The 23021-nt window shown below is 37.4% G+C and overlaps 1 protein-coding gene across 1 annotated transcript; it reads right to left on the bottom strand.

The window, feature by feature from the left end:
• Positions 1–16679: 16679 nt before the first annotated feature.
• LOC145986491 (uncharacterized) lies at positions 16680–22236 on the bottom strand. Its single transcript, XM_083120566.1, has 2 exons — positions 22103–22236; positions 16680–17358 (listed from the first exon to the last, which is right to left on the bottom strand). The coding sequence occupies exons 1-2, from the start codon at positions 22234–22236 to the stop codon at positions 16680–16682; spliced, it is 813 nt and encodes a 270-aa protein (XP_082976692.1).
• Between the last annotated feature and the right edge of the window lie 785 nt (positions 22237–23021).

Below are 23021 nucleotides of genomic sequence, written 5' to 3'. Positions count from 1 at the left end.
TTTTATGTAAATATTAACTGAGGAAAATTAAAATAACTCAATTTGATGTGAAAATGTATGTCTAGTAAAGAACAAAGTTGTTTTTTTTAATTCAATGCTTTATGGTGAATACAATTACATATTCTATAACTCAAGAAACTATCTTGCATCTTGTTTTAAGTCTTCAAAATTTGTAGGTTGTAAATATCACAAATTATGGCATAAGAAGAAAATCTCAGAGTGCATATGAAGAATGTCTGTGCTTAGTAATTTGGTGGGGTGCAGAACCATAATCCTTCCAAGGGTGACAAAATATCTACTGTAGCTAGAGACTGAATCTAGTGATAAACAAGAAAAATGTGATGTTAAAACCAGAAGACCTGGCAAATGAGCTTTGATATTTTGTCAACAACAAAGAACAATCTTCTAACAGATTCATCAAACTATGTATGTAATTCACAATACAGATGGGCCTCCCTGATGGCGTAGCGGTAACATCGTCGCCTTGTAATCAACGGATTCCGGGTTCGATACTCGATGGAGAGGCACATTACACAGTGGTTTTGATCCCATTTTAAACTTTAAACAAGGGGCACTGTGCTTATCAATAAATTTATTTTCATAAGTTCAAATTTGGGTGGGGGAGATACTGATGAATTAAATTTGTAGGTTTGAAAAATAATTTAAATTTTCTATTAGACTTATAAAGGTAATAAAGAATTTTCTGTATGTCACACTGAGAGTTCAAATGTAGATGATAGTCAGTTGTTGGTGGGTGTATACATGTTCAACCAGCAGGTTATGTTCAGTGGGAACAGGTGAAGTTCAATCATCTTGGAAAACAGTATAAGGTGGGTTGATGGGTTCCACATACGTACCTTGATGTGGAATTAAACACACTGAACTTTGGCCGTGATTTCTATTTTTCTGGTTTTCAAACAAGGTTTGAGAAGGAAGAATAAGGGATCTTGAAAAATGACGAATAGTTGCATGACATTAATATGATTGCATCTATTTCTCGCGTGTAATGTATATCTAACCCATTTCACACACATAGAGTCCAAGAACTTCTGATTATGACTCATACTAGTCAAATTTCCAGATCAAATATCTCTAGTGTGAGGTTGCATGGAGTTGAAACATATATATAGAAGTTGAGTTTAAAAGAAAGAAAAAAGAAAAATGCACGTTTTCTGGAGGGGCACAACTTCCTACCCAGGAGCAGATGCCTTTGTTTCCTTGCTGTCACGTCTGGAGAAAGATCCCCTTCTGGACAGAGTGATGACATGTGATTAAAAGTGGGTTATTTATGATACTCCATGATGCCATCATCATTGGTTAGCATCAAATAAACCTGTTCCAAAACAAACGAAACCACTACTTTCATTCTCATAAAAGTTAATATCAATCAACAAAAAGTTATGCTCTTGTGTTTGGTAGACTGCTCACGGTATTTTGTATATGGAACATCTGCTACCTGCCCAGACAATCAATGCAAGGGTGTACTCTCAGCAGCTGGAACATGTTCTGGATAAACTGAAGAAGATGGCGCCAACACTCACGACTCGCAAAGGTGTTGTCTTCTTAGCGGATAATGCATGACCACATGTGGCTAAGGTCACCCATGATACCATTCTCCACCTTATTTCCTGTCTGATTACCATCTATTCCATTTACTGGACAACCACCTTAGAGGATGACAGTTCTGAAACCTAGTCAAGGTGCAAACAGCACTTCACGACTTCTTTGGTTCATGTCCTGCAGAGTTCTACTACAGTGGTCTTCCAGAACATTGGAGATAGGTCATTGCTGTCAATGGGGCTGTGTTTGACCTGCTAATGTCAAATGTCACATTTTGGCATTTGAAGGTGTTGGTTTAAAATCTGTCAGATCTTTCTTGATGGCCTTTATACGGGGTGTTTTCTTTAGAGGGATAGAACATGAACATGAAATAAAACACCTCAAACTCGTGGTACTGGCCATGGTATTGGCTTTATTGGAGAGAGAATTGTATGCCATTATTGTTTAAAGATTATTTCGGGCATATGGGCACCGTGGCTGGCACGAATAAAGCGCAATCTGGAAGTCCAATTGTCGACCACCTTTTCGAGCAGCTGGGGCCGTATATTGGCAATCACATGCCGAATGTAGGCTTCCAAGTCGTCCATCGTCTCAGGTTTATCAGCGTAGACTAGCAACTTCACATATCCCCACAGAAAATAATCTAAAGGTGTTAAGTCACACAATCTTGGAGGCCAATTCATAGGTCCATGATGCTAAATTATGCGCTCATCGAATGTGTCCTTCAATAAAGTGATTGTGGCGCGTGCTGTGTGGCATGTTGCACCGTCCTGTTGAAACCACAGCTCTTCCACATTGATGCCAGTCAATTGGGGAATGAAAAAGTCCTAAAGCATGGATCGATAGCGCTCTCCATTGACTGTCACGTTATGGCCAGCATCATTTTTGAAGAAATAAGGACCAATGATTCCACCAGCCCATAAAGCACACCAAACAGTCACTTTTTGTGGATGTAACAGCATCTCAAGAATGGCTTGTGGATTTTCGCCACTCCAAATGCGGCAATTTTGCTTGTTGACGTAGCCATTCAAACAAAAATGGGCCTCATCACTGAATAAAATTTTGTGATGAAACTGAGGATCACGGACAATCTCGGTTTCGGCCCAGGCACCGAACTCACGACGCATACGGTGGTCAGGCGGCTTCAATTCTTGCACGAGCTGGATCTTGTATGCTCGTAAACCAAGATCTTTCCGCAAAATGTTCCATACAGTGAATGGACACAGCTCCAATTGCTGTGCACGATGGCGAATACTCATATACGGGTCCTCCTGAACACTATGCTCCACAGCAGCAACAACTTCTTCGGTGCGCACTGTATGCCGTCTCTGCGGATGTGTCGTATCAATTAGAGTATGTGTGGTGCGAAAACGTTCCATGGTTCGTCGAATAACTTGCTCGGATGGACACTTATGTCGTCCATAGATTGGACGTAGAGCACGGTACGTTGTGCGCACTGAACCATGATGTTTGTAATACAGTTGCACAATTTGCAGGCGTTGTTCTGGCTTAAGTCTAGTCATGGTGAAATGGCACACCACACTGAGCACAACACCGCTGACAGCTGTTCACTTGGCTGTCGTGGGCAGCAGTGTTGTCACGTCGAAAAGCAAACCTATAAAAAAAAACACCCTTTAGTTTCCTTACTCACAAGGAAGGCATGTGAATTCACCCACTCCAAAATAAGTGAAACTGTAACACAATGATTCACCAAAAGTATTATATTCTCCAATATTCGTACTTGCGAGATACAGAGATTGCAAAATGGTAAAATGGCATCCTTCTGACAACAGATCTGGGTAAGAAGGAGATGCGTTGGTCAAGATAACTATGGGAATGCCTTATTATAAGACGAGAAGAATGGGATGATGGTATGATGGTAAACACAGCCGAATTTATTGATTTCCAAAAGTCATGATCATACTACATCTAATGATGAAATATGTTTTAACTCTTATGCGGGGCATCCCCAATCGCATTGCAGTAATGTCTTTGCCTTATAATGAAGGATCTTGGATTCGATACCAAAGGAGGTAAATAGTTGTTCTGATGCTACTTTAAACTGTAAGTGTAATCCGAATTTGTCTGTATAAAGAGGACTCAAACTTGAAACTAATGCATGTCAAGTCCATGTGATGTAGTTTTTCTTATGCTATCACATGCCAGTCTGCAAAATTTCTGATAATAGGGGCTCTGCTGTATGTGGCCATGAGCATACTATAAAAAAAAAAAAAAAAAAAAAGTCTCACTTAACATGATGATAATGCAATCATTCAACACTGCTAAGTACAATAATTGCTGTCTCACAAAACAGTGAGAATGCAATCTCGTTATTTCACATTTCATGGCAACCTGCACATGTTACCCTTTGCCATGCAGTTTGTAACATCGTTTGGTATTTCAGGAAATATAACTAATTATGTATAATAGAATGATCACATCTGCAAAATAAAAATCATCCTAATAAGTTTTGTGACACACTGCCTGACATCTGATGCATTTCTTCAGATACCGTGCAAATAATTTACATTGTCAAGAAAAAAATGTCAATGTCACATGGCTTGCATATCCATCTAGTGTTTCAACATGTTTGTTGCAGTTTTCCTACCATAAGAGTTTGCATCATTCCTCACTTTCTGCATCGTCATAGTACTCCATTTGTAATATTTTCCCACAGTTTCATACATTTTAGAGTGGGTTAATTTAATTCACACCTTACTTGTTAGAATGCTTCAGAAATATGTGAAGAATATTATCCTACTAAAAATAATTTTTTTTTGAACCATTTGAAAGTTTATTGCAGTGAAGGAGGGGATATAGCATATTCAAAGCTCTATTGATAAACAATACATGAATTCAGTGTTATAATACACACCCCAAACACTTCTCCCCTCAATTTTTGTTCACAAATGCTCATTTTGGTTCTACATTTACCCTCACAACCCCTAAATACAAACCCCCGATGGAAATTTGTAGACAAACCTCTACATGGATTATTTTGGTGATTTTTCCATACACAAAGTAGCAAGGTGAATTAATTTATATTGGGTATTTTTTTTAAAAAAATACTCCCTCTGTCCCATAATTATTGTCCGGTACACCTTTGCTTGTTGTCTCATAATAACTGCCCGATATTCAAACTGTGACATTGGTGTATACAGAAGAAGAACATGAAACAAGGGAATGAGTCATACAACTTTACTACTCAAGGATCAGTACAAATTGTGCTTTCCATCTGCCTCTTCGTCTGTCATTTCTGTGCTACTATTTTGGCATACCGGACTATAATTATGGGACAGAGGGATTTAAATCACTTTGAAGAAATAATTTAAAGGATAATGTACATAAGGATTTTGTAGATATCAGAATCACTTTTGGTGGAAGCACAATTATCTCGTAATCATTTAGTAATGTTTATTGGGCTCTAAGAAAGTGAAAAAATACATGTACTGATGGGGTAAAACTGATATACGAAACAAAATGTACACTAAAGTTTCTCTTATGATTTAAAATTGAATAATATACAAAATAGTAAACATTTTGTGTAGAATAATATACACAATGCTAATCATGTTAAACCGCAAATAGTGTCATTATCATTAAATTGATTTCCAAAATTCAGCTACAATGACTATAAAATATATCTTGTTACAATTATATAGTGTAACAGTCTGTTATAGCCAAAACATTTTGGAGGCACATAGTGGTTCGGATCCCACTTTAAACTGTAGGTCCAGTCCCGATTAGCCTTACTGTGCACAAAGTGGACTTAAAACATGAAATCAAACCAAACCAAAACACATTTCCTCAATTTTACAGGATAAAGTATACATCCAGAATGTTTTATTTTCACTGGAAGAAAATTTACTGAAATTATTATAGTTTCATTAACACACACAACAAACATTTCCATAGAAGGTCACACAGTATCAGAAACAGAAATATGAACATTTACATATAATTTATTTGCTTCAATCAAACTGTTCAAATAATTTACAGGGCCAGATTAATTGCCATAAAAAAGGCTTCCAATATATAAAAACATATCAAAAATGATTTTTATTCATCCTGCAAAGTAGTAGTCCCGATTATATCTATCTATATATCGACACTAGGGATGTGTTTGGAGGAGGCTGGAATTGCAATGGTGGAAATTACATAGTTGCATTTCATAATTGCCATTTTTAACCTTCGTTTTAATAGTTGTGCAAAGCCTAAAATCGGAGCTCGTTTGAAGAGGATTTTGCAACAATTTTGCTATCATTCGATTCTCTTTATTTTCTCAAAATTTCGGAAGGGGCTGCAGCTACATCAACCTCCCTCTGCATTCGCCAATGCTACATGCAGTTCAATGAGATTTAATGGGAAATGAAGACTTTTTCCTGTTTTAAAATTTAGCATCCTCTTTTCATGTGTACTGGAAAATGCGATGTAGTGTGAAAATGATGTTAAAAAAACCGAGGCGAAGGCTGCCCCAGGGGGTGCTCGTTCGGCGGCGCAGATCGTATGCGCAGTTGTCCGTGACGTCATCGTCGAAACGCTCGGCACGGAAAAGGCTGGTTCCTTATGCAAATATTGAGATATTTGACAACGAATATCTTCTAAAATATAGTCGCAGGGGAAAAGTTACAACTTTTACTGTTAAGGTTCATCCTTTCTAATCAATTTATCAAGTTGATTCAAATGTGTATAATGGTTTTCAAGAAATCGTGTCACGAAGGAACCCCTGTTTTGTTCTCTCCAGGCTTCCAATGTAAGGGAGTTTTAACTTAACCTTCAAACGGTAAGGTGCGGGTCGGATCCGACCCAAGCGGAAGTTGCTTGGTCACTGTTTCCCCCTCCCGTATTTGCTGGTGACATAGCTTCAGGTAACCTTCACCTTACTCATGAGGAAGGCGTCTGAGCAACTGCACGTCCTAGGTACGTCACTGTCCGGTTTTATTCTTATTTATATTAGCCCTTGTCGCTGTCTGGGTCGGATCCGACCTCACCTTACCATTCACGGTAGACATTCTCCCTGTAATTTCACTTCTTTTTTTTTCCTTTTGTCCCAATTGTTGTGCACCATGGCGTTCAGGAAGTTTATCTGCACTGCGGATGAGATTAGAGCTGAGTTGCAAAGACAAGAAGAGGACTCCAAAGGAGACTGGGATGATGAAATAAGTGAAGACATCTCTGAGTCAGAAGATGAAACATTAGCGAACAGTGACGATTGTGAAGATGTGTTTGATTTTGTTGGTGGGGACGTTTCAGACTGGGAGGATCGTGATTCTCAAGTTGCAGTGGTAGAAAATGGTGATAGACAATTTGAACTAGGTAAAGATGGCGAAACAGTTTGGACCAACAAGCCGCTGCGTTCAAAATTTTCAAATACACCACCTTCGAATATCATCGCTCATTTGCCTGGACCCAAAGGAAATGCACGTGGAATTACTGATGAATTAAAATTATTTTCCTTATTTATTAGTGATGAAATCATCGAAACAATTGTATGCCATACTAATGAAGAAATAGAAATGTCCAAACTCAAGTACAATTCAAGTCAGTGGTTTATATCTTCAACTGATCCGATGGAAATCAGAGCTCTGATCGGACTGTTGTACATGAGTGTTCTACTAAAAAATTCTTGTTTGAGACTTAGTGACATGTTTTCTCCCATATATGGCCCTTCAGTATTCCGTTGCACAATGTCCCAAAAGAGATTTCCCTTCATTCTGCAAAATTTAAGATTTGATGACAAGGCCTCCAGGAATACACGAAAATCTACGGACAAATTTGCTGCGTCCATCGAAGCCTGATAAATATGGCTTCAAAATCATCTCCCTCTGTGATGCGAGAACCTTTTATTTTCTTGGAGGCATTCCATACATCGGTAAAGAGCAAGCAAAGAAGAAGAGGGATTTTCCTCTGCCAGCACAGTATGTTCTACGACTAACAGAATCACTGAAGGGGAGCAACAGAAATGTGACTACTGACAACTGGTTTTCCTCATATGAGCTGACTGAAGCACTTCTTGAAAGGCAACTAACCTTTGTGGGCACTTTGCGTAAAAATAAAGTACAAATTCCTCCTTCAATGTTATCTGCAGCTCCAGTTGGGTCTTCTCGATTCATGTATCAAGATAACAAAATATTGGTTTCTTACACTCCAAAGAAGAACAAAAGTGTGCTACTAATTTCTTCAATGCACTTCGCTGGAACCATAAATGATGAATCGAAGAAATCCGAAGGAACGGAATCCTACAACATGACTAAGGGGGGTGTTGACGTCTTAGACAAGCTGTGCCATGACAAAAGCACTAAGAGAAAAAGCAGAAGATGGCCAATGAGGTACGTTTATGGAATTCTAGATATTGCAGCAGTAAACAGTTTTGTGATTTACAAATGGAATTGTAAACAAGGATTCTCACCCTAATGATGCACGCTCCACCTTCCTAAAGCGACTTGCATTTGCCTTGACTACACCTCTGATGAAGAAAAGAAAAGAAAACCAACATCTTCCGAAGGAGCTTCGCAGCACAATCGTTCAGTTGATGGGAAAAGAACATGAAAGTGACAAGGAAGCAAGAAAATCAAAAGTACCAGAAGCCCAAATCCCAAAGAAAAGAAGAAGGTGTGAATTCTGCAATTCTTCAAAAGACAGAAAAGGGAACGAGTTCTGTAGGATGTGCCATCGTTGCTTGTGTGGTGAGCATAAAGTAGTATTGTGCACTTCTTGTGCTAATGACTGTAGTGATGAAGAAACCAAAATGTGTTAAGTTTCTTTTACAAACTGTGTTAATGACTACTTTTCCACCACTAATGTATTCATTCGTAGTGATAACTGTTTGTAGTTTGAAAAGAAAGAAATCTAGACTACACTACACTTTACCTGTTCAAATGCTGAAACTACAATTTCGTGTTCTGTTTATATGGATGTAGTTTTACTAATTTTGCATTTAGTTTTTCAAGATTTTTATATGCATTTGTTATTTATTCTTTTAGACAATCTCGTTTCACTTTACAGTTGTTTTGAATCCGTCCATTCTGTAAATGAGATAAAGAAAAGTTGCTAGTTTTGGAAATCAGTGGGAATCAGTGAACGTGGGAAGGCAAATACTTTTCTTTTTTAGAAAATTTTGTAATCAAATAGTATTAAAGGTCTTATTACTAAAGTAATTTTAAATCTAAACAAGTTATTATGCTTTACCTTCCTTTTTTTGAACATCAAATTGTCAAAATTTCAGATGGGTCGGATGCGACCCAACCTTACCGTTTATGTTCTGAGAATTCACCTTACCTACGAAGGGTTAAGCGCGTTGGATTTCTTTTTGCTCTATGTTTTGAAATAAGATTATGTTGTTCTTGTCAACTGAAATCATGCCTAAATGCTATGGAAAACTGTGAAAACTAATGGAAGAAATCTAAAATATCACAGCTTGATTGATATAAAAAATGCGGGATTGCCCATTTTTGTGAAAAAGGCATTGTGCGAGATCTAAAAGCAGAACTTTTTAATATTGTATGTAAATGTAAGGGTGTAATAAACATGACTGCTTCCCGCAAAATATCACTGCACTTTCCACGTTTCTCTAAATATTGTCTTTTCTTTGGCGCCGTCAATAGCTTCAACACTTTTTTTTATATATATATATTTGTCACATATTTGTTTTAATTAGTATTCTGCTCGTTCCGCCACCTGAACGCAGCAGCTAGGGCTCAAAGGGCAGTGCAGTTACACCGGAAGAAGGCTCGGAAATGGCAGGCTTCAGAAGTTAACTCATCCAAATTAAATTAAACAGGTAGCCTATGTGCTCTCTCTAAATTTAAATCATGGTTCACAAATAATTTGATTAAAAGTTTTAAAAGTATCTGTTTTATTTAATAGCGTATTAATTGGTGCATTTTTCTCCAACATAGCTATAGGCAGTGACCACACTACAGGGGGGAGGGGGCAGGAACGCCCCCTATTCTCGTTCGACAATTTCTCTGTCTCTCTCTCTCTCTCTTATCTGCCCCCAGTAAAACGACAAAAATAAATAAATGAATGAATGCTCTTTGAGCCAAAATATGCATTTTTGTGTTGTATGTAACGGAATAATAAACATGATTGCCCCGGGAAAATATGATTTACCCCTCCATATTTACTATTGCGCCATCACTAGCTACAACATATTTTGATTTCCATTGTTCCCACATATTTATTTTAATTTTAGTACTGTGAATCATATTCCACTGTGTTACCTCACGTAGCCACCTCCCCCCCACCTTCCACATACACACGTACGATTTCAGTTGTAAGTTTTAGACTAAGCTTGTCAAATGTCCACTTATATCTTTGTATTCTTGAGCCCCGGGGCTATAGCCTTCCCAAGCCACCGTCTCCTCCAAATACTCTCTTGGCCTCATGAAAGAAAAATATATGTATTTCTACGAAATATTAATTTGACTTGGCAGTTTCTTTTTTCGAACAGGAATAAGTTTTAAATTTTTATAGCTTATAAATTTACACTAGCAATTTTGAGTAAAGGTTTTGCGTAACCCTAAAATTACATTTAGAGACTGCAAGGTTAACTCTCGATATTTCAGATATATTAATAATTTTCATCACAACGTCTTGTAATAATTATTTGTTACTTCAATAACATCCTCGCATGCCCAACCCTTGCAAACTTCTCCAAACAAGAAATTCTATCCACTCTACAAATGCATGACCTTTCTCTTCGCCGTCAACTCTCAGATTTAACACTACTCTTCAGAATCATTAATGGACAACTTTTCACCAGCGAACGCTTGCCACTTCTTAATATCAGAATCCCACGTCCCAACAGTAAATGCAACAACTTCTTTTACATTAAATCTTCAAGGCTATCTTTAGAACAAAGATCACTTCTCTACAGGCTACAAACCACTTACAACTCGCTAAGAGACGCACCGGACTTACATTTATCAACTATCAACGCAGACTTACAGAACGGCATGCATAAAGCAGCTGAAGTGTAAATAATATTTTTTTTGCCCTAGTTGTTATTATTCTTGTTATAGGCTATATGTATGAGTGTGTGTATTTGTCCATCTTATTATTTTGTTTATTTCTTTTCCGGTCGATATCCTGATGTAAAATGGATTTTTCTGTATTCAGGACTTTTCAAATAAATAAAAATAAAAAATAAATAAAAATGTTTCTGCCATATTAAAACATAGATGCCATTTTCTGTTTATTTCCTTGTAATGCTGATCTCCGTGGCAAAATGGTTAGCACAACGCTTTACGATGCCATGGGCCCCCAGGTTCGAATCCCCGCTCCCATTTGAAAATAAAAAAGATTTGATTTGACTACTAAGCCAGAGATCCCGAGTTCAAATCTCGGCTTGGCCATGGGTATTCTTTGAGTGTGTCCCTTCATCAATTATATTGTATCATCCTCGCGATTAGCCAAAAGTGGCCCAAAAGCGAAGTAAAATAAACCAAATCAAGCAACCAATCAATGATTTGACTAGATTTTTGTTACTTAGCGTCGCGTTTTTGTCATATTTGGTTAATTGCGAAGATGATACGATAAAATTAATGAAGGGACAAACACAAAGAACACCCATGTCCAGGTCGGTGTTCGAACCCGGAACTCCTGGTGTCGTAGCGCGCTGTGATAATTATTCCCCCACGGTTATTTGATTTGGTCTTTTAAGTCCACTTTATGCACAGAAACAAAACAGGTAACAAAACACACTTTCTTGTAGTTTCTTCAATAATATTCATTTGGCTTCTTGAGTTCTGAGATACATTTTTCATTTCAAATTATTTCATTATTCACGGCAGAGTACAACACAGGAGCAAGAATGCAAGCTCATCACAGGTTCGAATCCCGGCCTGGATTGTTCGAGGCAGGGAGTCGTAACGTACCCAATTTGCATTACACGGTACGTTCCATTTTGTAGGAGGAAGAGTATGGTTCAGCTGCTGGTACCCATGGAACGTAACGAAATGCAATATGTTACAGACTGACGTTACAGAGAACGTAACAAAATGTATTATGGTAGATATTAACGTTATAAAGGAACGGAACGAAATGAGCACATTGGAACATAACGTAATATGCAATATGGTATATACTACCGTTACAAGGATACAAGGAACGTAGTAACGAAATGCATTGTGGTATATACTAGCGTTACAAAAAAACGTAACGAAATGCAACATGGTAGTAAATAACGGTACATAGGAACGTAATGAATGCAATCCTCCGTAACGGAACGAAGTGAAAGGCAATATGGTTAATTAACGTTACATAGGAATGTAACAAAATGTAAACCACTGTAGCGGAACGGAACAAAATGCAGTTGGGTACATACCATCTGCATAAGGAACGTAAATAAATTCAGTATGGTAGATGTTAACGTTACAAGGAAAGAACAATTCACAAATGTTTGCTAGTAACGTTATAGGTGCGTGACAAATATAATCTATTAAACATCAAGGAAGAAAAAGGAATAGCCCAAATCTCTTGCCATTCATTGGAACATTGCGAAAAATAACTCAGTATATTGTGTGGGATTAATGTTTCGTTAAAAATATGGTTGTTTGTAAATTAATGAATTTCCACCAGGGTTGTTAAAGGATCAGGAATTTTAAATTAAATCAATTCAATTCAGGTTCAGCAGGGAATATTAGCAAGCATAAATGGATCTGGACCGTAAAGAGCCTTTTTATGTTTAAGGTATTTAAATAAGTTCCAGGAACCTTTTTTCTGGATCAATTGAAATACGGCACAGGGTCCTTCGTTCCGGATCAATTTAAAGACGGTCTAAGTTCCATATTTGAAATGAAACAATACGCAACTTGGACCGAATTTACACTGTGATAGAACAGGTTCCGGTATTGTTGCGGAACCCAATAGAACCCATTAGTTGATGGGTTCGTGGACGTTTAAAAACCCTGATTTGAAAATTACATTTTTGGCTCGAAATTGAATAAACCTTCCATGTAGTGTAGAAATGAGTAGCCATAGGCGTGCGCACGAAGTCCAAAGGGGGGGTTAATGCCCCGCCCTAATCATGGACGTCTGCAGATATTTTCGACGGAGGGAGAAGCGAGGTATTTTTCCATGGGGCATATTACCCCGATAATAGTGTTGCCCCCTCAAGAAACACCACTTGAATTCGAAATTATCGCATTCCTGCATACCCATTATAATAATTAATGTAAATTACTATGACTGGAATCAAATTATACGTGTGAAATATATACTTTTAGCTGACATTCGTTTTCTAAAGGAGAGAGGTGGCCATCCGCACCCCCCTTTCAGATTTCCATGCCCCTATATTATTATACTTTAATCCAGAAATTTAGGGGAGAGGAATTTTATCGCCGGTTATTAAACTATATTATGCTCTTGAAGAAAATGAAGTATTTTTAAGCCAATGAAAGTTCACAAAACAACTACGGCTAAAGAAGGTGCAGTGGCGCAACCACAGGGGGGGGGGGGAGATTGGGCCTCAACCTTGGACGGAAATCAATTCTAAGGGGTAAGGTTGCAAACATTGAACTATGGAAAGAAAGGTTGCAGAATCTAAGAGTTGCAGGACAAAACGATACTAAAGACGGATTTAGTTTTCACGTCTTTCATGCATTATTTCTTCCAGACGGTCAAGAGCATCTGCAAGGAGGCACAGAAGGGCAATTGCCCCCTTTCGATTTATATCTTTATACAAATGTAAATAAAGTTATATAAAATTGTCTAGCTCGTTTCGCTCGCAATATCTGCTTTTCTTACAGTCTTGTCAATTTCAAACCCTTAGCTATAGTGGAACCATGAGCAAAACAACCTGCGCAGACCCACGACTCCTGTACACCATACTCCCGCTTGTAGGGGAGGGGGAGAGTGGACCATGCTTCCTTATGGCCCGAGGTGGAGGGAAGAAGGGAAAGCTGCGCGGGGACTTTTCGTCCCAAGGTTTTTTTCCTTGTGGTCGATGTATAGGGGACGGCGGCAGTCAGCCCTGGACGCCGAACGATGTAAATAGAAAAAAAAATGTAAAAGAGAATGTCATGGGCCTCCATGATTTTTTTTGCGCCATATTAAATCAATATTGTTTTCAGTTTGCAAAAATTTGGATCTAAAAGTTTTCTTGATCGCTTCGCTAGCAATTTATTTTCTGTAATGCATTGTAAATTACCAGAGGGAGAAGTAACAAGAAGTAAGTACGTCAGACTATTACAAACAGTTGAGTCTTAAATGTATGAACAATTGTTTGGGGGAGAAGAAGCGCACACATTTCAGAGGCATATTTTTTGTTGTTTGTTGTGGGGCGAATGAATTCATTATGTAATGTATTAATATAGGCTATATAAATTGTGTACGTATAATAATAGTGCCATTATTACTACTATTATTAATAGTTTATCCAAGTACTCCCCCCGTAGACAAGAATTTGTGGTTACTCCTCTGAGGGGGTGCATCATTTTCTATGTAATTGAAAACTATCGCGCTTCGTTCTCTGGCAAATTTCTTAAAAATAAAAGTAAGGACATTTTGAACAGGACACTTAATAACATAATGGCGATGTCTTCCATTCCTAACTCCCAGGTGTGGGCAGACGTTGTAACATGCACTTTTAGTGACCATTGATTTCTACCATAAATTGCTACTACTAGATAGTGAACATAGAAGTGCATGTTTGGACACACGCCAGAGATTGTGCTTATGGCAATGGTCATCGTTAGTGCTCGAAAGTTGATGTGTGTGTGTGTTCAGTAGACTTTCAGCTATGCAATTGCGGGCGCGCACTTATGTGTGTGTAACAAATTTACTTTGTTTTTATATAGTCTTGTGCAACGTACGCATACTGTACTTTAGCGAGGACAAGAATTTACATGACCCCAACTCAGCCATGCAAAAATTAAACTTTGATAGTTATTGGAGCCCATTTTAATATTACAATTGTGGGTTCAGTATTTTTGAGGTATCGATAAGACATGTGGAACGACTGATTCTAACAAAATGAGTCAAGTTCAAAAGATATGTGGATGCTATTTGTCATCTCCATTTACATTCCATGCTGTTACACGGGATGATTTGGTAGTAGAGTGATTGACTATTCGGTTTCCATTCTTCAAAAACTCATTGTCCAGAACATTAGAAAGTAACATGCTGATTTGGATACACACACAGGCAGACACGTGCGTCCATCAAGGTAATTAATGTACATTAATTTGCATTTGCGTGCGTCTTTTGATAATTTATCAGATTCCATGCAATAATTACTTAGACAAGATAATGACAATGATGTTGCCATTTTTTGATATTTTATTAAGAGAATTTTATAACAAGAGAACTAAACTTAACCTTAGGAAGTAGCGTGTTTGAAAAACAAGAATTGATTTTAGGTTACATATTAGGAGGCTAACAGTAACGTCTGTTATTGAGTGGTGTTCCTGAGTAATTTGCTCTAAATGTTACATTTTGAGGTACATTCTAAAATGGCTGTCAAATTTATCATAAAAAATCTAAAAATTTACACTAATCTCTCACAAAGAAATAGATATCATGGGAATTAATACAATAAAAAAAAATTAGGATTTGTTCACCAACCAAGGAATAACAATATTTGCCATATATTCAACTCCCTACAACATCGAAGCTCAATTTTTGTTAAAAAAAATGTAAATATACATATATTTAAAGTATGCATTCGTACTGTATAAGCATAAGAATAGAACGGAGGTTCTGAAAAGTATATATTGAAACAGTTTTTAAAATTTTGTTGAATATCTTTATTATTCTCTTAATCATTCCAAGGTAAATTCTAAAACAAGGAAAAAAAAAAGACCTTATTACTTAAAAAACTACAGAAATTTTGTATCTTTCAAAACAAAGCAAATACACTGTCATTTCCTTCAGGTGTCAATTTAAAACTAAACAGAATTCCACAAATTTGACATGAATAAAAATATATTTCATACTCTTGTATAACATCAGTATATCTGTGCAATTTTGTGAACAGGTAAGACAGCTACTCAAAACTAAATGTATTAATTACTAGGAAACATTAAACAAGTACGAGCAAAATTGTTCTTTTAATTAAATTACTTCTTATGGAACCTCTGAAAAGATTTTCTTTGGTTACAGCTACTTATGTATAATGAACTATAAGATCACAAAAAAAATCAAGTAATTATATACATTATTAATCTAGACAGTAATATTCCCCACATTTTCAACATGTTGTACAAGATCTTTCTGTGGTGTATCATTGGATTCCACAAAGTTTGCTACAATGTTTGTAGTCAATTCTGTGCTGCTATTTCTGAGATTGCTTTTTAATGAAGATTTAGTTAGATTTTTTTTCATGAAAATATAATTATTTCTAATAACAAGTATGTCATCAATAATTTCGGTTGCCATATTACACCTGAGTGGGTTTAGTATGAATTTCAGAGATGAAAAGAGTCTCTCGACACTAACTTGTGTTGCAGGAGTAGAGAGAACAATACAAGCCAAAATGTACAATTCGGGACAACTTGATTTTCTAATTTCCCAGAAATTTAGAACATTTTCAGTCCTTTTCAGTCTTCGAGTTGAAACAAAGTAAGTGTCCAATAATGACGCAATATTAAACTTTGGTGCAGATATGGTATTCCGCCGCAATAAATCTTGTTTCTTTAAGTAGTTTGTGACATGGTCACTGTCATCATCTTCAGTGCTGGAATCTTCTTGTTTCTTTACCTCTCCACACACTGATAAGGATTTCATGTGTTCAAGTCTTAACCACAACTTCTGGAGATACACCTTCGCCACATGGATGTTTTCTTCACTTAAAACAGAAAAGTACCTGGGATCCATGTAAATAGAAGCAAGAAATCCTGGATACTCAAATAATGATGGAAGTCTCTCTTCGTTATTGACATATAATGCTTGTTTTTCTCGTTTGTCCATGCCCTCTATTATGTGGCGTGCAAGGTCTGTGTTGATTGTTGATGTTTTAAGGCGACACTCCAGCCATATCCCGTAGAAGTCGCCAAGTAGAAGCTGTTCTTCTTGCAGCCTCTTTGTGGCTACTTTGGCTGGTTCCAGTGACGTCAAAATAGCCTCAATGTATATCCAGTCTTCTTGCTTTATTTTAACTTGCTCTTGATAGTAATCCCCTATGAACTTTTTATGTGTAAAAAGTGACTGGAGCATATCATTTGTGCTGTCCATCTTGTCGGGACATCAAGGGATGGTACCGGCAGTGATTCTGCATTCAATTGACGCCGTGCTGTAGGCGATCGTAAGACACGGCATGCTGCTTGACATGTCACAATAATATCCTTAACTTCAGGAATGGAATTGAGAGCATCATTCACGACTAAATGAAGAGTATGCGACGCGCAACGAACGGATTGGAGACGATAATCTTTACTCGTCAATTCCATTTCAATATCTTCATCTTCGTAAGTGTCTTGAGAAATATTAGACATCTTTGTTTCTTGATCTTCCCCAATAAGTTTCCCGGCTTTAATCATGTTTGCTCCAGTGTCTGTAGTTAAACTATATATATTCTCCACGGGCACATTATACTTATCCAGAATGTTCAACAATTCGTAACGCAAATTGCTACCTGTTTGAGACACAAATAACTCTTGAACTGACAAAGTACGCAATTGGAGAGCCCCATTTACAACAAACTGGACGTTGACACCAAAGAATGATCGTCCATTTTTCGAAGTAGAATCAACTTTTAGATGTATCAATTTTCCCTCCATTTCGCCGCGTATTGTTTCTCTGATCTGCTGGGCCTGACTGAATAGCATGTTCCGTACACCTTCCTTGTTCACGATAAACCTGCAGAGAATAAAATTTGCTTTAATCCTTAATTGATAAGTTGTTTCTTGATTTTTGAAATTTTCAAGACATTTGTTTCAAACCCAAAATAGAATTAAAATTCTTAAAAATATTTTTCAAATAGTATGAATTAATTATATTATCAAGCTTTCATCAACTAGGCAAATGCTACAAATATGAGAAAGCAGAACACTTTTTTGGTGAAAGTGAAAAAGATTGTTATTTAAAACCATAATAGGTTAACCTCTATCAGTGTGTCTAGAAACTAACGCAGCTTGCATGCAATAAACAGTGTTATTTGATGCAATCAACGCTCTTTAGTAAAGTTTGAACTAATGAGGAAGTTATAACACCACCCTCCCTGGTCACAGCACTGGGCTTTGGCAATAGGTCTTTTTGCTTCATTCAGATATACCTAAGGCTGTGAAAAGGATATATGTGACACCTATATTTTTTTTATTTTCTAAAATATATTAACAATAGTATATAGGGGATATCTAAATAAGTTGTACTGCATGCTCAGTTCCATCCAGCACTGGAAAGCTACAGAATGTTAGCATAACCTGTCTCTAGGCATATGGAGTACAGTGAGTTTGTTTTGTCTCTGCGCAGAGTTAGCACGTGATATGGGACAGATGCCGGCATTTTCGTCCCGTAACGTCTAGCATGCAGACAATTATACAGTATTTATATTACATATTCCGACCTAACCTGTGTTATAAGAGTTTAAAACGAACGCACTGTATATGTAACAACTTTGTAAAATTGAGGAAAATTTGACATAATATTTGAAAACTTTATATTAATTAGTTTTGTTTGAGTGTACAAAAGTGTGTTAAATATCATTTGATGAAAAAATGTGTCTCATACATATCAGTCTTCAGAAAATTACTTTTCCAGACAGTTATACTTAGTTTACTTATTCAAAGAGTAACTGTTGCAGTTGAAATTACTCATGATTATGTCAGTGAGTAACTAGTTTTACAGTTATGTGAAAAACTAACTTAACGTAATTGCATTCCTTCTAAACATTGTAAGGATATACAGAACTCTCTACCTTCATTACATGAGGCTGGATCAATAAAATCAATGTAGGGTGGATGTTCCTAAAGTCAGCCTCCTCCAGTAGTCAGCCACATCACAGAAAAATGTACATTTATAAGGCCACCACTAAACCTTGTATCTATAATTGGTAACAGAATTAAAAAACCATATTCCAGTAGTCAGCCAGCCTTTGTGTGAAAGGTGGTGGCATCTGGTGAAGAAGGAATGAACCATCCAGTGGAGCTGTTTGTGTTACTGATGCAAGTACGTGTTTTTTCTAACGAAAAAATTAGCAACAGCAACTGTGATAACAAATAGGTAACAAGGTTATTTAGTGAAGAATTACCAAATATTTTGTTTGTAGTTGTGTTAGAAGGAATAAGGATTTGTTTCAAAGACGTTTTAAGTTGTATATTAATGTCTGTACGTCGACAGGGGGGGATGCTGAGTACAGGGTTGTGAATTCTGGCTTCCTGCCAGTGGTCAGCCTCCAGGGGCTGACTACTGGATTTAACCTTGGTTGGCTCGTTGGGACTATCTTACCATGTTCTGGACGTAGAACAGTAATCCCTGTAACATGGTCCTGTTTAAAATGCTATGAGACAAATCCTTCCAGTGGGCAGCCCCCATATCACGAAAGTGGCTGACTACTGGTGCCAGCTTATCCTGTAGTCAGCCCCCTCTGCTGAAGAAGGAAAATCACAGGTATTTAAAAATTCTAGCTATTATAAAGTGCCTCTTTCACCTGTCGCAATAAGTGCATTGATAAGCAGGTTGTTTATTTGGTATGAGCACATATTAAAATAAGAAAAATACATTGAAATTGTAAGCTGGAAGTTGTAGTCATATTATAATTAGCCTACAGGTAACTGAATGAGGGGGATAGGTTAACAATAATTTACTTTTCATGCTTTTCCATTGATTCACATGTTATAAAGCAGAGCAGGCCCGTAGCCAGGGCGTAGGGGAGTAGGGCAGGCCTTACCGACTGAGCCACCAAGGCCATAGACTACACAAACTGTGTGCAGAATGCTTTGGAGCAGATGTCTTTGACCACAAACTTACAAGAAGGTAGTACTAATATTCAAATGAAACCAACAAGAGATGAATGTGAAGTTGCAATTGTTGTAATTAAACACTTCCAAGCTAGACTTGAGAGAAGAGGCATTGATGTGGCAGCAGTTGTTGAAGAAATCAGCAGTGCAACAGTGACTTCAGGAGAAAATGAAACTACGTGCGTTTCAACAGACTCTCTTGCCCCTACCTGTGTTCAGTCAGAAATGCATGAGGTTCTCCCTGTTCCACCAGATGATGCAGACAGCCTTTCTGCTGATAATCAGATTGATTCTGACTTGGGAAATCTTGCGCCTGGAATGTATCAAGGAACGAACTACCAGTGGACTTCTGGAGCCTACTTTTGATCTGACACACAGTGAATCAGGAATAGGTAGTTACTCTTCCAACAGTTTCTCCACCAACAACCAGTTCCCTTTCCCCAGTAGCTAATTCTTCAGGTGGAGCAGTACAGTGCCTACCACCAACTGTTTCGTCCTCACCAGAAACGACAGGACATTCTCAAGCAACAGATTCCCCACCAGAAACAAGACTTCCCCCATCAGCAGCAACCACTGGGATGCATGAATCTCTCTCTCCACCAACAGTGTGCCCATTAGACACAACTCCTCCATCATCAACAGTCCCTTCACCAGGACGATTTGACAGCCATCTGTTTTGGCCTGGTCTTATAAGAAGAAAGGAACCAAAGGACAGAAAAAAGAAAAAAATTCACACGCAGTATTGTCAGAGGCATGGAGAAAACATGTGGCAGAAAAGTTAGAAATAAGGAAGAAAACTGAAGAAGAAAAGACCATGCTGAATGACAAGAGAAAACTGGAAAGTTCAAAGACAAAATCTCAAAAGAGACACCGATCTGGCCCATCTAACAGTAGCACTGGAGAAAGGAAAGACAGTCATGAAAAATGTGCAGTGTGTGATGAAGATTTAATAAGTGATGTCGAAGATGATGATCTTAAAAAGATTGGTTGTGATTACTGCATTCGCTGGTTCCACCTGAAATGTATAGAGCTGTGTAACTTGCCTTATAGAGATGTATCTCAGCAAGGGTTTGCCTGCCCAGAGTGTGCTTAGTTGGGCCAAATAATGAATGGTTCTCACAAAAGTATTTTTTCTTTCATAAAACCTATACTAGGGCCTATCCTTAATGTTAAAAAAAACAACAGTCTGTGTGAAGTCAGGTGTTCTTAATGTCACCCACGAGTATACCTATTTAATGTTACTAGGCATACATAATGTTACTTACATGATAAGTTAACCTTCATTTTTAAATATATACTCTCTTAAAATGTTTTAAGCATAAAAAACAGCTCTGTGAAACAATATCCGACCTGGGACAACCTATATTATCCTTGTGCAGTTGCAGACTGACTACTAGTTTTGACCATGGCTGACTTCTGAATTTCAGTGGCTGAGTACTGGGAGTTTTGCTCTCTTTACAATGTGAGCTTAATTGCTATATTTTGTGGTTTATTTGTGCTATAATAAATACTGCAGACATAAAACTGCAATTCTCCATTTTATTTACATCCTGATTACTAGAAAATGTACTGGGATTTTTATTCACGCGAAATCACTGAAATAAAAATTTCTCTTAAAGGGCTGACTACCGGCGAAATCACCCTATTTGAAGTAACCTGAAATGAATTTCTAAGGAATTCTAACTAAAGAAGGTAGCTGTAACCGTAGCAGAGTTTCATTTTTGCAATAGATGTAACTTTATGACGTTACTTTTACTATTCTTGAAGACAAATTTTTAACTTTAAAATTTGTAGCGTTGGGGGAAAAAGTTAAATTTGGCAACACTGTTTCAACTATGGGCTCCCGCGTAGCCAAATTATTAGTGATTTAACATTTGGCGCTAGCGGTCCAGGGTTAAATTCCTGGTGGGAGCCCTCCAAAATTTCAGTCCTGCCCAGCTACGCGAGGACAGTAGTTGAGCTAGTTAAGGAGTGGGTTCTGTCTTGAAAGCCAGAAATAGCTGCGATGGACTATGCGCGGACCAAGCGTCATCCTTTGAAAAATCAGCTTAGAGTTGTTGGCATTTGAATAATTAGTCTTGTTTGTATACGTCAAATTGATTTAAGGGCCTTTCTCTTAGAGGGGTAGTTTAGCTTCCAACTATTTCTTTTCTGGACGCTTTTGTTTCCTTTTTTTTTTCGGAATCTCCTACTAAGGCAAGAAAGCTGGGCTTCGTTCCATTTTGAATTTAGGACATCCACGCTTTGTTGCAATTCGTCATTTCTAGTTGCTCATTAAAACTTCAGTGTTTGGTTTAATCTTGATTGTTGTCATAATATTACAATGCGATGACATACCACAGACATAAAATCCAAAATAAAATTTCTTAAATATTTATTTTCTTGTAATTAATGATCATTGGGTGTGTTCAATTTTTCGCAATAAAATATCCAACAGAAAGTAACTGCAAAAGTAAGTTATTCTTTAAATTGAGTAGCTGCACCGAACCTACTTTTTGAACCAAGCAACTGACTCGAGTAACTTTCCGAACACTGATTAAGACTGTCCGTTACTAACAATGAAAATAATTTCATTCGTATACAATGTGAACATACTAAGGAATACATGTAAAGGACAATCTGACGACATTGATGAAAATACGCACCTGTCAGAAGCTGGCATCGCTTCCAAAAGAGGATTCACTATATCTTGAAATGCTTGGTCATTCATCAGTGAAAAAGGACGTCCGTGCTCCGAGATGAGTCGGATGCAAGACTGCCTGAGGATGTCTGCGGTCATCTTTACATTTAGGAGAATATTGGCTTTCGGATTACTAGAGATAGCATTTCTCATTTTCTTCTTCTGCAGAAATGACAGCTTATCTTGATGCCTCCGCTTGATATGTTTCTCTAGGTTACCACTATGATCTCCCTATAAAGAAAATAGTTTTATTCATACTGAAAGAATTAATATCAAAGTAAAATCTATGTGCGAGTTTGTGTATTCGTACAATATACCCATATACGTAAATATATGGAGACCACTAACTGTCATTATATAACAATATGCTTAATGTATGGAGATTAGTCACAAATTGGAATCCCAGCACTTTTTACGCCTGATTAAAATACTATAGAATACCCTACACATAGTGGACCTTGCCCAATATAAAATACGTCGAAATTCTTGAACATGGGGAAAGCTAGACTACAATGCGTGTGGAGAATTTACAGGACAACGAGCTGGAGGCAACTATAGAGGGGGGCGTGGTGATAAGTGACAGAACAAGACTAATTTGCGGTATAAGCTCGCCTAACTTCTAGATAAACTCTACAGGTTATAGGGAGAAAGTTGTGCTTATGGATTTTGAGATTTTGGGAAAAATTGAAAGTCAATGATTGGGATATGCATTTGAGTTGATTTAGTATATTTTACTTCGCTTTTCTGCCAATTTTGTCTAATTGCGAAGTTGGGGATGAGTGATATGATGAATGGGCACACTTTTGCTCTTTTTACTATAATAATAGAACAAGTAATTTGATTTTGAATTTTAAAAAAAGGATGCAAAGATTGCTCCAATGCAA

The sequence above is a fragment of the Lepisma saccharinum genome, chromosome 1 (genome assembly GCF_977018435.1).
Source record: "Lepisma saccharinum chromosome 1, izLepSacc3.1, whole genome shotgun sequence".
In the NCBI taxonomy this organism is placed as follows: Eukaryota; Metazoa; Arthropoda; class Insecta; order Zygentoma; family Lepismatidae; genus Lepisma; species Lepisma saccharinum.
This window is presented reverse-complemented; position numbering and strand designations above follow the sequence as displayed.